The 11,910-nt window shown below is 44.1% G+C and overlaps 2 protein-coding genes across 2 annotated transcripts; both read left to right on the forward strand.

Annotated features, from left to right (window-relative positions):
- Positions 1–2,871: 2,871 nt before the first annotated feature.
- On the forward strand, positions 2,872–8,988 carry LOC121562522. Its single transcript, XM_045219005.1, has 6 exons — positions 2,872–4,929; positions 5,921–6,045; positions 7,084–7,120; positions 7,310–7,584; positions 8,514–8,572; positions 8,666–8,988. The coding sequence occupies exons 1-6, from the start codon at positions 4,909–4,911 to the stop codon at positions 8,986–8,988; spliced, it is 840 nt and encodes a 279-aa protein (XP_045074940.1). The 5' UTR covers positions 2,872–4,908.
- Positions 8,989–8,993: 5 nt separating this feature from the next.
- On the forward strand, positions 8,994–11,074 carry LOC123487992. The gene is made up of 3 exons (XM_045219006.1): positions 8,994–9,939; positions 10,416–10,624; positions 10,967–11,074. Exons 1-3 carry the CDS (start codon positions 9,399–9,401, stop codon positions 11,072–11,074), a joined length of 858 nt encoding a protein of 285 aa, XP_045074941.1. The 5' UTR covers positions 8,994–9,398.
- The last annotated feature ends 836 nt before the right edge of the window (positions 11,075–11,910 follow it).

Below are 11,910 nucleotides of genomic sequence, written 5' to 3' on the forward strand. Positions count from 1 at the left end.
CCCCAAATACATGTGTACCAATCTTGTAGCGTTATACCCAAGAAGTAATCGCTGCCAAAGGTGCATCAAGAAAGTACTGAGTAAAGGGTCTGAGTACTTACATAAATTTGATATTTCAGTTTTTTATTAATAAATTAGGAAAAGCTTATAAAAACCTGTATTTTGCTTTGACATTATGGGTATTGTGTGTAGATTGATGAGGGGTAAAACTATTTAATCCGTTTTAGAATATGGCTGTAACGTAATAAAATGTGGAAAATGTAAGGGGTCTGAATACTTTCAGAAGGCACTGTATACAGTGGGGGGAAGAGTATTTAGTCAGCCACCAATTGTGCAAGTTCTCCCACTTAAAAAGATAAGAGAGGCCTGTAATTTTCATCATAGGTACACGTCAACTATGACAGACAAATTGAGGGAAAAAAATCCAGAAAATCACATTGTAGGATTTTTAATGAATTTATTTGAAAATTATGGTGGAATATAAGTATTTGGTCACCTACAAACAAGCAAGATTTCTGGCTCTCACAGACCTGTAACTTCTTCTTTAAGAGGCTCCTCTGTCCTCCACTCGTTACCTGTATTAATGGCACCTGTTTGAACTTGTTGTCAGTATAAAAGACACCTGTCCACAACCTCAAACAGTCACACTCCAAACTCCACTATGGCCAAGACCAAAGAGCTGTCAAAGGACACCAGAAACAAAATTGTAGACCTGCACCAGGCTGGGAAGACTGAATCTGCAATAGGTAAGCAGCTTGGTTTGAAGAAATCAACTGTGGGAGCAATTATTAGGAAATGGAAGACATACAAAACCACTGATAATCTCCCTCGATCTAGGGCTCCACGCAAGATCTCACCCCGTGGGATCAAAATGATCACAAGAACGGTGAGCAAAAATCCCAGAACCACACGGGGGGACCTAGTGAACGACCTGCAGAGAGCTGGGACCAAAGTAACAAAGCCTACCATCAGTAACACACTACTCCGCCAGGGACTCAAATCCTGCAGTGCCAGACGTGTCCCCCTGCTTAAGCCAGTACATGTCCAGGCCCGTCTGAAGTTTGCTAGAGTGCATTTGGATGATCCAGAAGAGGATTGGGAGAATGTCATATGGTCAGATGAAACCAAAATATAACTTTTTGGTAAAAACTCAACTCGTCGTGTTTGGAGGACAAAGAATGCTGAGTTGCATCCAAAGAACACCATACCTACTGTGAAGCATGGGGGTGGAAACATCATGCTTTGGGGCTGTTTTTCTGCAAAGGGACCAGGACGACTGATCCGTGTAAAGGAAAGAATGAATGGGGCCATGTATCGTGAGATTTTGAGTGAAAACCTCCTTCCATCAGCAAGGGCATTGAAGATGAAACGTGGCTGGGTCTTTCAGCATAACAATGATCCCAAACACACCGCCCGGGCAACGAAGGAGTGGCTTCGTAAGAAGCATTTCAAGGTCCTGGAGTGGCCTAGCCAGTCTCCAGATCTCAACCCCATAGAAAATCTTTGGAGGGAGTTGAAAGTCCGTGTTGCCCAGCGACAGCCCCAAAACATCACTGCTCTAGAGGAGATCTGCATGGAGGAATGGGCCAAAATACCAGCAACAGTGTGTGAAAACCTTGTGAAGACTTACAGAAAACGTTTGACCTGTGTCATTGCCAACAAAGGGTATATAAGAAAGTATTGAATAACTTTTTTGTTATTGACCAAATACTTATTTTCCACCATGAATTGCAAATAAATTCATAAAAAATCCTACAATGTGATTTTCTGGATTTTTTTTTCTCATTTTGTCTGTCATAGTTGACGTGTACCTATGATGAAAATTACAGGCCTCTCTCATCTTTTTAAGTGGGAGAACTTGCACAATTGGTGGCTGACTAAATACTTTTCCCCCCCACTGTATACAGTGCCTTCTGAAAGTATTCAGACCCCTTACATTTTCCACATTTTATTATGTTACAGCCATATTCTAAAACTGATTAAATCGTTTTACCCCTCATCAATCTACACACAATACCCCATAATGTCAAAGCAAAATACAGGTTTTTATAAGTTTTTCCTAATTTATTAATAAAAAACTGAAATATCAAATTTATGTAAGTACTCAGACCCTTTACTCAGTACTTTCTTGATGCACCTTTGACAGCGATTACTTCTTGGGTATAACGTATAGCCAAACCATCATTGACAAGGTATTGTCACCCCATGTAAATATAGCCAAGCTATCATTGCCTAGGCATTGGCACCCCATTTACAGTGAGGGAAAAAAGTATTTGATCCCCTGCTGATTTTGTATGGTTGCCCACTGACAAAGACATGATCAGTTTATAATTTTAATGGTAGGTTTATTTAAACATTGAGAGACAGAATAACAACAAAAAAATCTAGAAAAACGCATGTAAAAAATGTTATAAATTTATTTGCATTTTAATGAGGGAAATAAGTATTTGACCCCTCTGCAAAACAAGTTCTTGGTGGCAAAACCCTTGTTGGCAATCACAGAGGTCAGACGTTTCTTGTAGTTGGCCACCAGGTTTCCACACATCTCAGGAGGGATTTTGTTCCACTCCTCTTTGCAGATATTCATTAAGCTTTCGAGGCTGACGTTTGGCAACTCAACCCTTCAGCTCCCTCCACAGATTTTCTATGTCATTAAGGTCTGGAGACTGGCTAGGCCACTCCAGGACCTTAATGTGCTTCTTCTTGAGCCACTCCTTTGTTGCCTTGGCCGTGTGTTTTGGGTCATTGTCATTATAGACTGATAATTTATTTGTCATATATTCAACAACATCGGCCACCGCAAACACGATGGAGGCTTCTACAAGGATGAGGAACTCAACGACTCAGACTCAGAGACATACTGAGGGGGGGGTGGTGGTCGCTGCCCAGGAGGGGAGCCAAGGGCAGGCGGATGGACAGTGAAGTGGGGCAGAGGCCACAAACAAATCCACACATACACACCGTGTCTTAAATCACCACAGCCAGCTTTGGGAGGGCACGAGCCGAGACAGTCCGCACAGGAGCCTTAAGAGTCCCGCAGATGGAGAGAGAGAAATGGAGGGAGGGAGGGAGAGGGGGAGGCACAACAGGCTGGCTGGCCACACTCATCCTCTCATACCACCAGGTGTCCTTCCAGCAGATACTGGACTTCAGAGGAACTGCTGCTGCTATACCCCACCTTTACCTTTACCCACAAAGGTCCTAAACGGTAGAAACTGTCCAGCCGACAGACAGACGGACACCTTATGACGGCATTAACCTGTAGTCCAAGGGGATAGTAGCACTTCACTGAGTGAAAAACAGACATGGACCAAAAGATGTGGAAGAAGCCTTTTCAAAACCTGTTTTGACAGTAGAAATGGGATTGAGCGTTTTGGGCTGAGAAAAAACATAAGGAGTGATGTTTAATTTAAGTTTTATGAGAGTGATGGTCATGTTTATCCGCACACTAAGACAGTCAGAACGCACCTAGCCTCTTGTCTGTAATCCATGTGGGAGGAGGGGAAATCATTTATTTTTTATGAACAAACATTTTAATAAAGTCATTCATGTCTTAAGCTCCTGACCCTCTGTGGGAACCAAAAAATCGTAGTATTTGCTCTCATGAGTAATTTCAAAGAATTTCCATCCCCAATGGCACCCTATTCCCTTTATAGTACACTACTTAAGACCAGGGCCCATAGGGTTCTGGTCAAAAGTAGTGTACTCTATAAAGAATAGGGTGCCATTTAGATTTTGCATTTGTATGTGAGCGACAGGACTTTTTACATTTGCGTTATTAAACCTACCTGTCCTTTGCCCTCTAGAAAATATTTTAGAAAGTAAATTATTAATTCATGTATTCTTTCTTGTGATATTTATGTCATCATTTTGTGCCTTCTTTAATTACTGAGGGGAGGTTAGGAGAGTAGGGGCAGCTGTATGAGCGAAAACAATGATGCACACTAAGTACTACAACGTTTGTGAAAAGCACTGATACTATTCCGAGGCAGAAAACATGCCTCCCTTGGAGAGGAGAAACACTGTAAACCAATGGTAGGACAGCAGCATTTAGATTTTCTTCTGTTGAAAAAAATATATATATATTATTTGTCTTGGTCTTATAATCAATGTATTTTGACAGGTTTTGCTTGCTTTAACTTCTTCAAAAAAATTAAGCCACTCAATCCTTTTATGTGATTGCTTGTTCAATCCCCCGTTTTTGTCTCTTTTTGAAAATCATTTTAACTGGAAATATGTACAATACATATGCTATGTTCGTCAAATCAGGATCAGGAGGTTCACAGGTTTTTTCGTGTCCTTTTTTTTCTTTAAAAGGATGAAACTAGCATGTACATATGAAATAGTGACTGAATTCGAAACTCCCATGAATTCTTTCAGTATCTGAAGATTGCTGTATATTTTATGAGTAATAAAATAAAGAAATGAGTTATGTTATTTAATAATGAACTATGGGTTATCTGTTTTATGTGACAACCGCAGTATCAATTTCTAGGTGACAGTGGTGCTAATCCCAAAAGAAAGGCTACATACAACAAGGAACAAGAAGTCTATTGGCAAAATGATGACAATTGCATGTACCTTGGCCTAACGGTGTGGGTTATGTATTTTATTTTTCATGGCGTCCTCAACATTACAGTTTTAAGGGCAACAATAGCCTACATTTGTTTACAACTCGCAGGATTTCCGTACGTGAGCTTTCAACAACACAGAGTGTTGCATCAGCACGAGTTCGAAAGTGCGTCAAATCTGTACAGCATTGTTACGTCATCACTGATAAACGTTGAAACTGATGAAAAACCGCTGGAGCAGTTCAGTCTAATCCTCCCTAGTGCTGGAGGATTGCGTTTGTTTTCGCTCTGGATGCGCGTTCATTTTGGCAAGGAAATGTGCTGATTTTGCAAGGAGATGGAGAATAAAGAGTTCAAGGTAGGCATGTTATTTATTTTTAAATCTTCAATTATATTAATTACTGTGGATTAAATATTGTTTAACAAATGAAATAGTGTGCTATTCATGCTGTAATATCAAACTAGAAAGTATATGGCCGGGGAGTCATGAGAGTTGGCTAAAGGTACAGTAGGGTCAAATGGGGGTCAAAGGTTATGACAGCACCTTCATAAATTCGTCCAAAATGGCACCCTATTCCCTATGTAGGCTAGTGCACTACTTTTGACCAGGAGCTAGTGTACTACTTTTGACCAGGAGCCATAGAAGGGTTGGCTGACGTCACGAAAATGATGCTCGTGCATCGATGGCCGGAAGTCGTGTATCTTGTTATGATTCTGAACCTCAGCTAACAACAAGCTGCCATGTGGGGAATCGTAGCTCTATGGCATGTTTCAGCTCGTTGTATGGTGTTATTGATACCATGTCTTGTTTTGAGGTGTTTTGACTGATATCATGTCTATGCAATGGCTAAAATTCGCTACCTAGCTAACCAACAACAACTGTAACAATGTATTTGATACGAGTTCATTGTTCAAATGTATTTATGTTTGCATTAAACATTTAGAGACTAAATATAGTTTACATGTTGTCTAAGTCAAACCCCTGTCTATTTTGCCCCATAGTTGCATGCCAGTTTTGTTGCTTAACAACCAACCCCTCTATAGAGTCCCACAGTGGAGGTGTGATAATACCCATAAAACCTAGCGGTCAAACAGGGAAATGGTTCCAATCGTTTTTACACCATTCATTTTTCCCATAGGCGATTTTAGAAACACATAAAATAAGGGCTGTATTTCGTGTAGGCTTACCCTGGCGTGACGTTTTTGTAACCATGTAAATCTCTCTCGGACAAGTTGATGTATTTGATGTATTTTTCTATTACATGTATGACATTTCATTGAGATATTTTGTGTTTTAATGACGCAAAATTGAATTAAAGCCTAACTCTGCTTTCTGTTGTCGCCATCAGGCTGCAGTGGTGACCTTCACTACCGTGACCCACAAGGATGAAACTTCCCAGACCAGCCTCACCCTCAGCAGGGGAAAGAGAAGCTACCCAGACCTACACACCTTTGTGCAGGACATGAAGGACGAGTAAGTTGCTCTTTGGCTTCCCCATGCATCCCCTAGATATGTTCCCTATCTCAATTGCATACTCGTCGTGTCCTCTCTTCTCAAAACCCATTGGATGAGAAAACCAGAGGTCCCGCCCTTCTGACCTTCTCATCCAATGGGTTTTGAGAAGGAGGCGAGGAGATTGAGAGTCTCCCATAGTCTCGGGCCAATACAAAGGACTCAACGGACCAAATAACCAATCAGGGATGTCTGGGTGTGGCCTAGTTCCATAGAGGTCCATCCATAACGTAGTCTAAGATAATAGAGATAATGTCCATCCATAACGTAATCTAAGATAATAGAGGTAATGTCCATCCATAACGTAATCTAAAATAATAGAGGTAATATCCATCCATAACGTAATCTAAAATAATAGAGGTAATGTCCATCCATAACGTAATCTAAAATAATAGAGGTAATGTCCATCCATAACGTAATCTAAGATAATAGAGGTAATGTCCATCCATAACGTAATCTAAAATAATAGAGGTAATGTCCATCCATAACGTAATCTAAAATAATAGAGGTAATGTCCATCCATAACGTAATCTAAAATAATAGAGGTAATGTCCATCCATAACGTAATCTAAAATCATAGAGGTAATGTCCATCCATAACGTAATCTAAAATAATAGAGGTAATGTCCATCCATAACGTAGTCTAAAATCATAGAGGTAATGTCCATCCATAACGTAATCTAAAATCATAGAGGTAATGTCCATCCATAACGTAGTCTAAGATAATAGAGGTAATGTCCATCCATAACGTAGTCTAAGATAATAGAGGTAATGTCCATCCATAACGTAATCTAAGATAATAGAGGTAATGTCCATCCATAACGTAATCTAAAATAATAGAGGTAATGTCCATCCATAACGTAGTCTAAGATAATAGAGGTAATGTCCATCCATAACGTAGTCTAAGATAATAGAGGTAATGTCCATCCATAACGTAGTCTAAGATAATAGAGGTAATGTCATGTAGTTCATTGTGTACTTGCATTTATTTACTTTTCAGCCATTGGAATCTGCTGAGTGAGAATATGCGTGCCGGGGTGAGTTATAGTCACCTCTAAAGTAGTTAATGTTGGTAAAATGGACCAAACATTCATTTGTGGAAATCCTGCAGGACCTTTAATCCTGAACCACTGCTTTAATTGACTAGCTTGAGTAAATGGTTCTACGTTTTATATCAGTGCAGCCCCTTTAACAAACTAACTCTGTATGGTCTTTTAACATTGCAGATGAGCAGACATGAGTTTAGTGCCAAGTGCATGGATATTGTAGCATGGGTGATGGAGTCTACATCCACTGTGGTTGTTCCCGCCCTTGACCTCACCATGCAGATAGAGCTCTCTGATTCGCCAAGCTCTTCTGGATCAGGAAGTAATGAGGCAGGAGAGGTGACCTCTCTTGGCCGCAGCGTCAGATTCAGCTGTAGTGGAGGACCCAGCAGGTGCACCAGCGCCAGAACCGCCTGCAGCACATGCACTCCCACGCCTTTCCCCTCCTCTCACAGGTACCTAGCCCTATCCCCTCCTCTCACAGGTACCTAGCCCTATCCCCCTCCTCTCACAGGTACCTAGCCCTATCTATGCCTCTCACAGGTACCTACCCCTATCCCCTCCTCTCACAGGTACCTAGCCCTATCCATGCCTCTCACAGGTACCTACCCCTATCCCCTCCTCTCACAGGTACCTAGCCCTATCCATGTCTCTCACAGGTACCTAGCCCTATCCATGCCTCTCACAGGTACCTACCCCTATCCCCTCCTCTCACAGGTACCTAGCCCTATCCATGCCTCTCACAGGTACCTACCCCTATCCCCTCCTCTCACAGGTACCTAGCCCTATCCATGCCTCTCACAGGTACCTAGCCCTATCCCCTCCTTTCACAGGTACCTAGCCCTATCCCCTCCTCTCACAGGTACCTAGCCCTATCCCCTCTACTCACAGGTACCTACCCCTATCCACGCCTCTCAAAGGTACCTAGCCCTATCCCCTCCTCTCACAGGTAACTAGCCCAATCCCCTCCTCTCACAGGTACCTAGCCCTATCCCCTCCTCTCACAGGTACCTACCCCTATCCACGCCTCTCACAGGTACCTAGCCCTATCCTCTCCTCTCACAGGTACCTATCCCTATCCCCTCCTCTCAAAGGTAACTAGCCCTATCCTCCCCTCTCACAGGTACCTACCCCTATCCCCTCCTCTCACAGGTACCTACCCCTATCCACGCCTCTCAAAGGTACCTAGCCCTATCCTCTCCTCTCACAGGTACCTACCCCTATCCACGCCTCTCAAAGGTACCTAGCCCTATCCCCTCCTTTCACAGGTACCTAGCCCTATCCCCTCATCTCACAGGTACCTAGCCCTATCCCCTCCTCTCACAGGTACCTAGCCCTATCCCCTCCTCTCACAGGTACCTAGCCCTATCCCCTCCTCTCACAGGTATCTAGCCCTATCCCTATCCAGTGCTGAGTTCCGAGCTAAGGCCAAACACATTGTGAGTTAGACCATTCTCAGAGCTGCTAGCAAAGCCAGCCATTCTTTGCTACAGAGCATGCCTAGCACCACCTTCTCACACCATGCGGTTTCTACAGCCGAAGATATAGTAAATATTATCATGCAAGACCTTGAAAGTGTATCCCAGTACACTGTGGATGACGCAGACTCCTTCCCACTAGGAGAGAAAAAGTCCCAGCTCAAACCCAGAGTTGTCTTTGACAACTTATTGGATGCTGCTCAAACCATGTACCACAGAGTAAAGGATAGACTGAACATCTTTTTCTCTTTTCCACCAGTGTCAGTCACCACAGCCAAATATGTGCTGGACTCCACCCCTGTGGAGACACTCATACGCTCTAAGTCCGCTGACACTGCTCTTGTTGAGGACAGGAGCCGCCCTCCGTCTGTGAGAAGTTAGAAGCCTTTGTCAAAAGTCTGTTTGGCTAAAAGGTCTAAAGCCCTTGTGTCTTCGAGTGGCTCTTCAACAGACCACCATGTAATTGACACATGCAGTGAGGATTTCACTCTGCCCACCAGGAGTATGTCAGTTGTGAGCAACAACAGTTTGAAGAGAGCCTCTCCTCTCCACGGCAGTGGATTGAGTGAAAGTTGCAAACCTCTTGTGGCTCTAAAAGACGTAACAGTGGCAGTCAGCCAAGAAGGCTTTAGCAAAACTGCAAAGAAGACGCTCAGCTTGATCCTAAATGTGTTCAAGTGCAGAGTGGCCAACTCTGAGAGTTCATCTGTTGGGCAGATTGCAGTGAGGAGTGTCTGATAGCCACTAACGTGTTAGACTCTGTACTGGAGAGCCTTGACCAGTTGCCTGACATGAGCGCTGCCGATGAGATCACAAGGACAGACTCCCATACCTCTATCGCAATGGATGAGACAGGTTCATGGTCAATGCTTGTGAGCCAACAAGAAATAAACATATCTGACACCAATATCATAGTGAAAACTATAATGGACACAATGAAGACGGACGACCCAGAGATGACTTCAGCAGAAGAACATCTGGATAGGCTCCTGTCAGTTGAAGCCCTTCAAGGTGCGTCTGGCAACCTGATTGCAATGGTCCATGGTCTCATTCAGGAGATAACCATAAACCGCCAGCTTCAATCCATGGTTGGCCACAGAAGCCTCTCTCAACCAGCGCTGCCTAAACCAGCCCTGAGGAAGCTGTCAAAGGACGATGCCTCAGAGCTCATTTACAACTTTGCCCAGACTTCTGTTAGGAGACTCCTGGGGCAGTGTATGGGAAGGCCTATGCCACCATCGGCTGAAATGGTTTTGGATCAGGTCATCAAGTTGATGACAGACGTGGTGATGGACAGCCTGACTTATGTGTCCAAGTCTACAATGGAGGATGGTAAGTGAAAGCACCTATTTTCATCTGCATAGGACTTAATTGTAACATGATGCTCAATACATTGCGTTTTATGATGTGAAATTCACTGGTTGTGTCCAAAATGGCACCTTCTTCCATATAATAATATAATATAATATGCCATTTAGCAGACGCTTTTATCCAAAGCGACTTACAGGAGCAATTAGGGTTAAGTGCCTTGCTTAGGGGCACATCGACAGATTTTTCACCTAGTCGGCTCGGGGATTAGAACCAGCGACCTTTCGGTTACTGGCACAACGCTCTTACCCACTAAGCTACCTGCCACCCATATTTAGTGCACTACTTTTGACCAGACCCTATGGGTCCTGGTCAAAAGTAGTGCACTATAAAGTGAAGAGAATGCCATTTGGGATGCAGTGACTGACTTCAATGGCTGCGTCCTCTTCTCCCAGTTATTGTACACAGGTCGGTCACACTAGCGTGCTCTTCTCACTCAGACACCAGCAATGCCACAAGTGACATCACTCATGGTGTTGTAGCTGACCTTAATGCTACTGAGGAATTCCCTGCCAGGAGCCTTAGCCCGGCTGATGTAAAGGCTGACGGCATGGCCCGTCTTCCCTCTGCCAGAGGAGAAGAGACTAAGAAGAACAGGAAGTGGCGTTTCCTACCGAAAATGCATACGTTTCCAAAGATCATGATTAAGGTAGGGTGCTCTGTGTTTTGAGATTACCTCTGTAAGGCAGGGCTGACATTTACCCTACAGATTCACTACACCCCTATTGTCTCTCAGCATTAGAACAAAACTGTTGTCATTGTCTTTAGGAGGTTGAGTGAGGACGCTGTAATGCAATCCTAATACACATGGGAGAGAGTCAATGGCTATGTCCCAAATGGCACCCTATTCCCTATATAGTGCACTACTTTTTACCAGAGCTCTCTGGGCCCTTGTCAAAAGTAGTGCCTTACGTAGCGAATAGGGTGCCTTTTGGGATGCACACTCTGTATTTTACACAGGCTCCGTTGTCCTGATGTGTTTTGTCAACAGCTGTTCAAGACAAAAGGGGAACCGAAGAGCCACCTAAACAGGATGCACTGCCTACCAAACGTCTCAGAGAGACTCATATTTCACAGGGTAAGTGATAAGCATCGATAATGTCATATTGATGTATCACCCTATGACAAGCTTGTTAAAACAGTGACAACAGATACAGGCAGACCGACGGACAGACATGCAGACAGACAGGCAGACGGACAGGCAGACGGACGGGCAGACAGACAGACAGGCAGACAGAAAGACAGGCAAACAGGCAGACAGACAGACGGACAGGCAGATGGACAGGCAGGCAGACAGACAGACAGACAGACAGATTGATGGACAGGCAGACGGACGGACGGACGGACGGCGGGCGGGCGGGCGGGCGGGCGGACGGACGGACGGGCGGACGGGCGGACGGGCGGACAGACGGACAGACGGACAGACGGACAGACAGAAAAACAGGCAGACAGACAGACAGACAGACAGAAAAACAGGCAGACAGACAGACGGACAGGCAGGCAGACAGACATCTCAAATGGGCCTCTTGTCTCAAATGGGCTCATCTCAAATGGGCCTCTTGTCTATGATCTGTCGGCATGGTTATACTGGCCTGTGGCCTTCTTGGAGGCCTTGATGATATCGGAGGGGGGCTCCCATTTGAAGCAGGGCTCCAGATTGGCCATCTTTATGGTCATTATTGAGGACAGGGTGCCATCCAATGCTAGGCTGTTTCTTCTCTTGGTTTTGTTCAGTCCCACAACTGAAAACACCCTCTCAGCATCTGCGTTTGCATGGGGGCAACACCAGGACAAGCTTGGCGACGGCAGCAAGCCTCTCGAATTCTTTGGCTCCTGTCACCTATGGAAAATGCACCAAAACACAATGGAAAAACATACCTTGATTTTTGATTGATTAATACTGTGAGTACACTGTAGGTTGATCCATTAACAAAG

This window comes from Coregonus clupeaformis, unplaced genomic scaffold (assembly GCF_020615455.1).
Source record: "Coregonus clupeaformis isolate EN_2021a unplaced genomic scaffold, ASM2061545v1 scaf1971, whole genome shotgun sequence".
Taxonomy (NCBI): Eukaryota; Metazoa; Chordata; class Actinopteri; order Salmoniformes; family Salmonidae; genus Coregonus; species Coregonus clupeaformis.

Coding starts and splice junctions, on each gene's coding strand:
- LOC121562522 (XM_045219005.1), top strand. CDS start 4,909: ATGGAGAATAAAGAGTTCAAG. Junction 6,046..7,083: donor GTGCAGGACATGAAGGACGA/GTAAGTTGCTCT, acceptor TTTACTTTTCAG/CCATTGGAATCTGCTGAGTG. Junction 8,573..8,665: donor TAAGGCCAAACACATTGTGA/GTTAGACCATTC, acceptor CGGTTTCTACAG/CCGAAGATATAGTAAATATT.
- LOC123487992 (XM_045219006.1), top strand. CDS start 9,399: ATGAGCGCTGCCGATGAGATCACAAGGACAGACTCCCATACCTCTATC. Junction 9,940..10,415: donor CAAGTCTACAATGGAGGATG/GTAAGTGAAAGC, acceptor CTTCTCACTCAG/ACACCAGCAATGCCACAAGT. Junction 10,625..10,966: donor TTCCAAAGATCATGATTAAG/GTAGGGTGCTCT, acceptor TTTTGTCAACAG/CTGTTCAAGACAAAAGGGGA.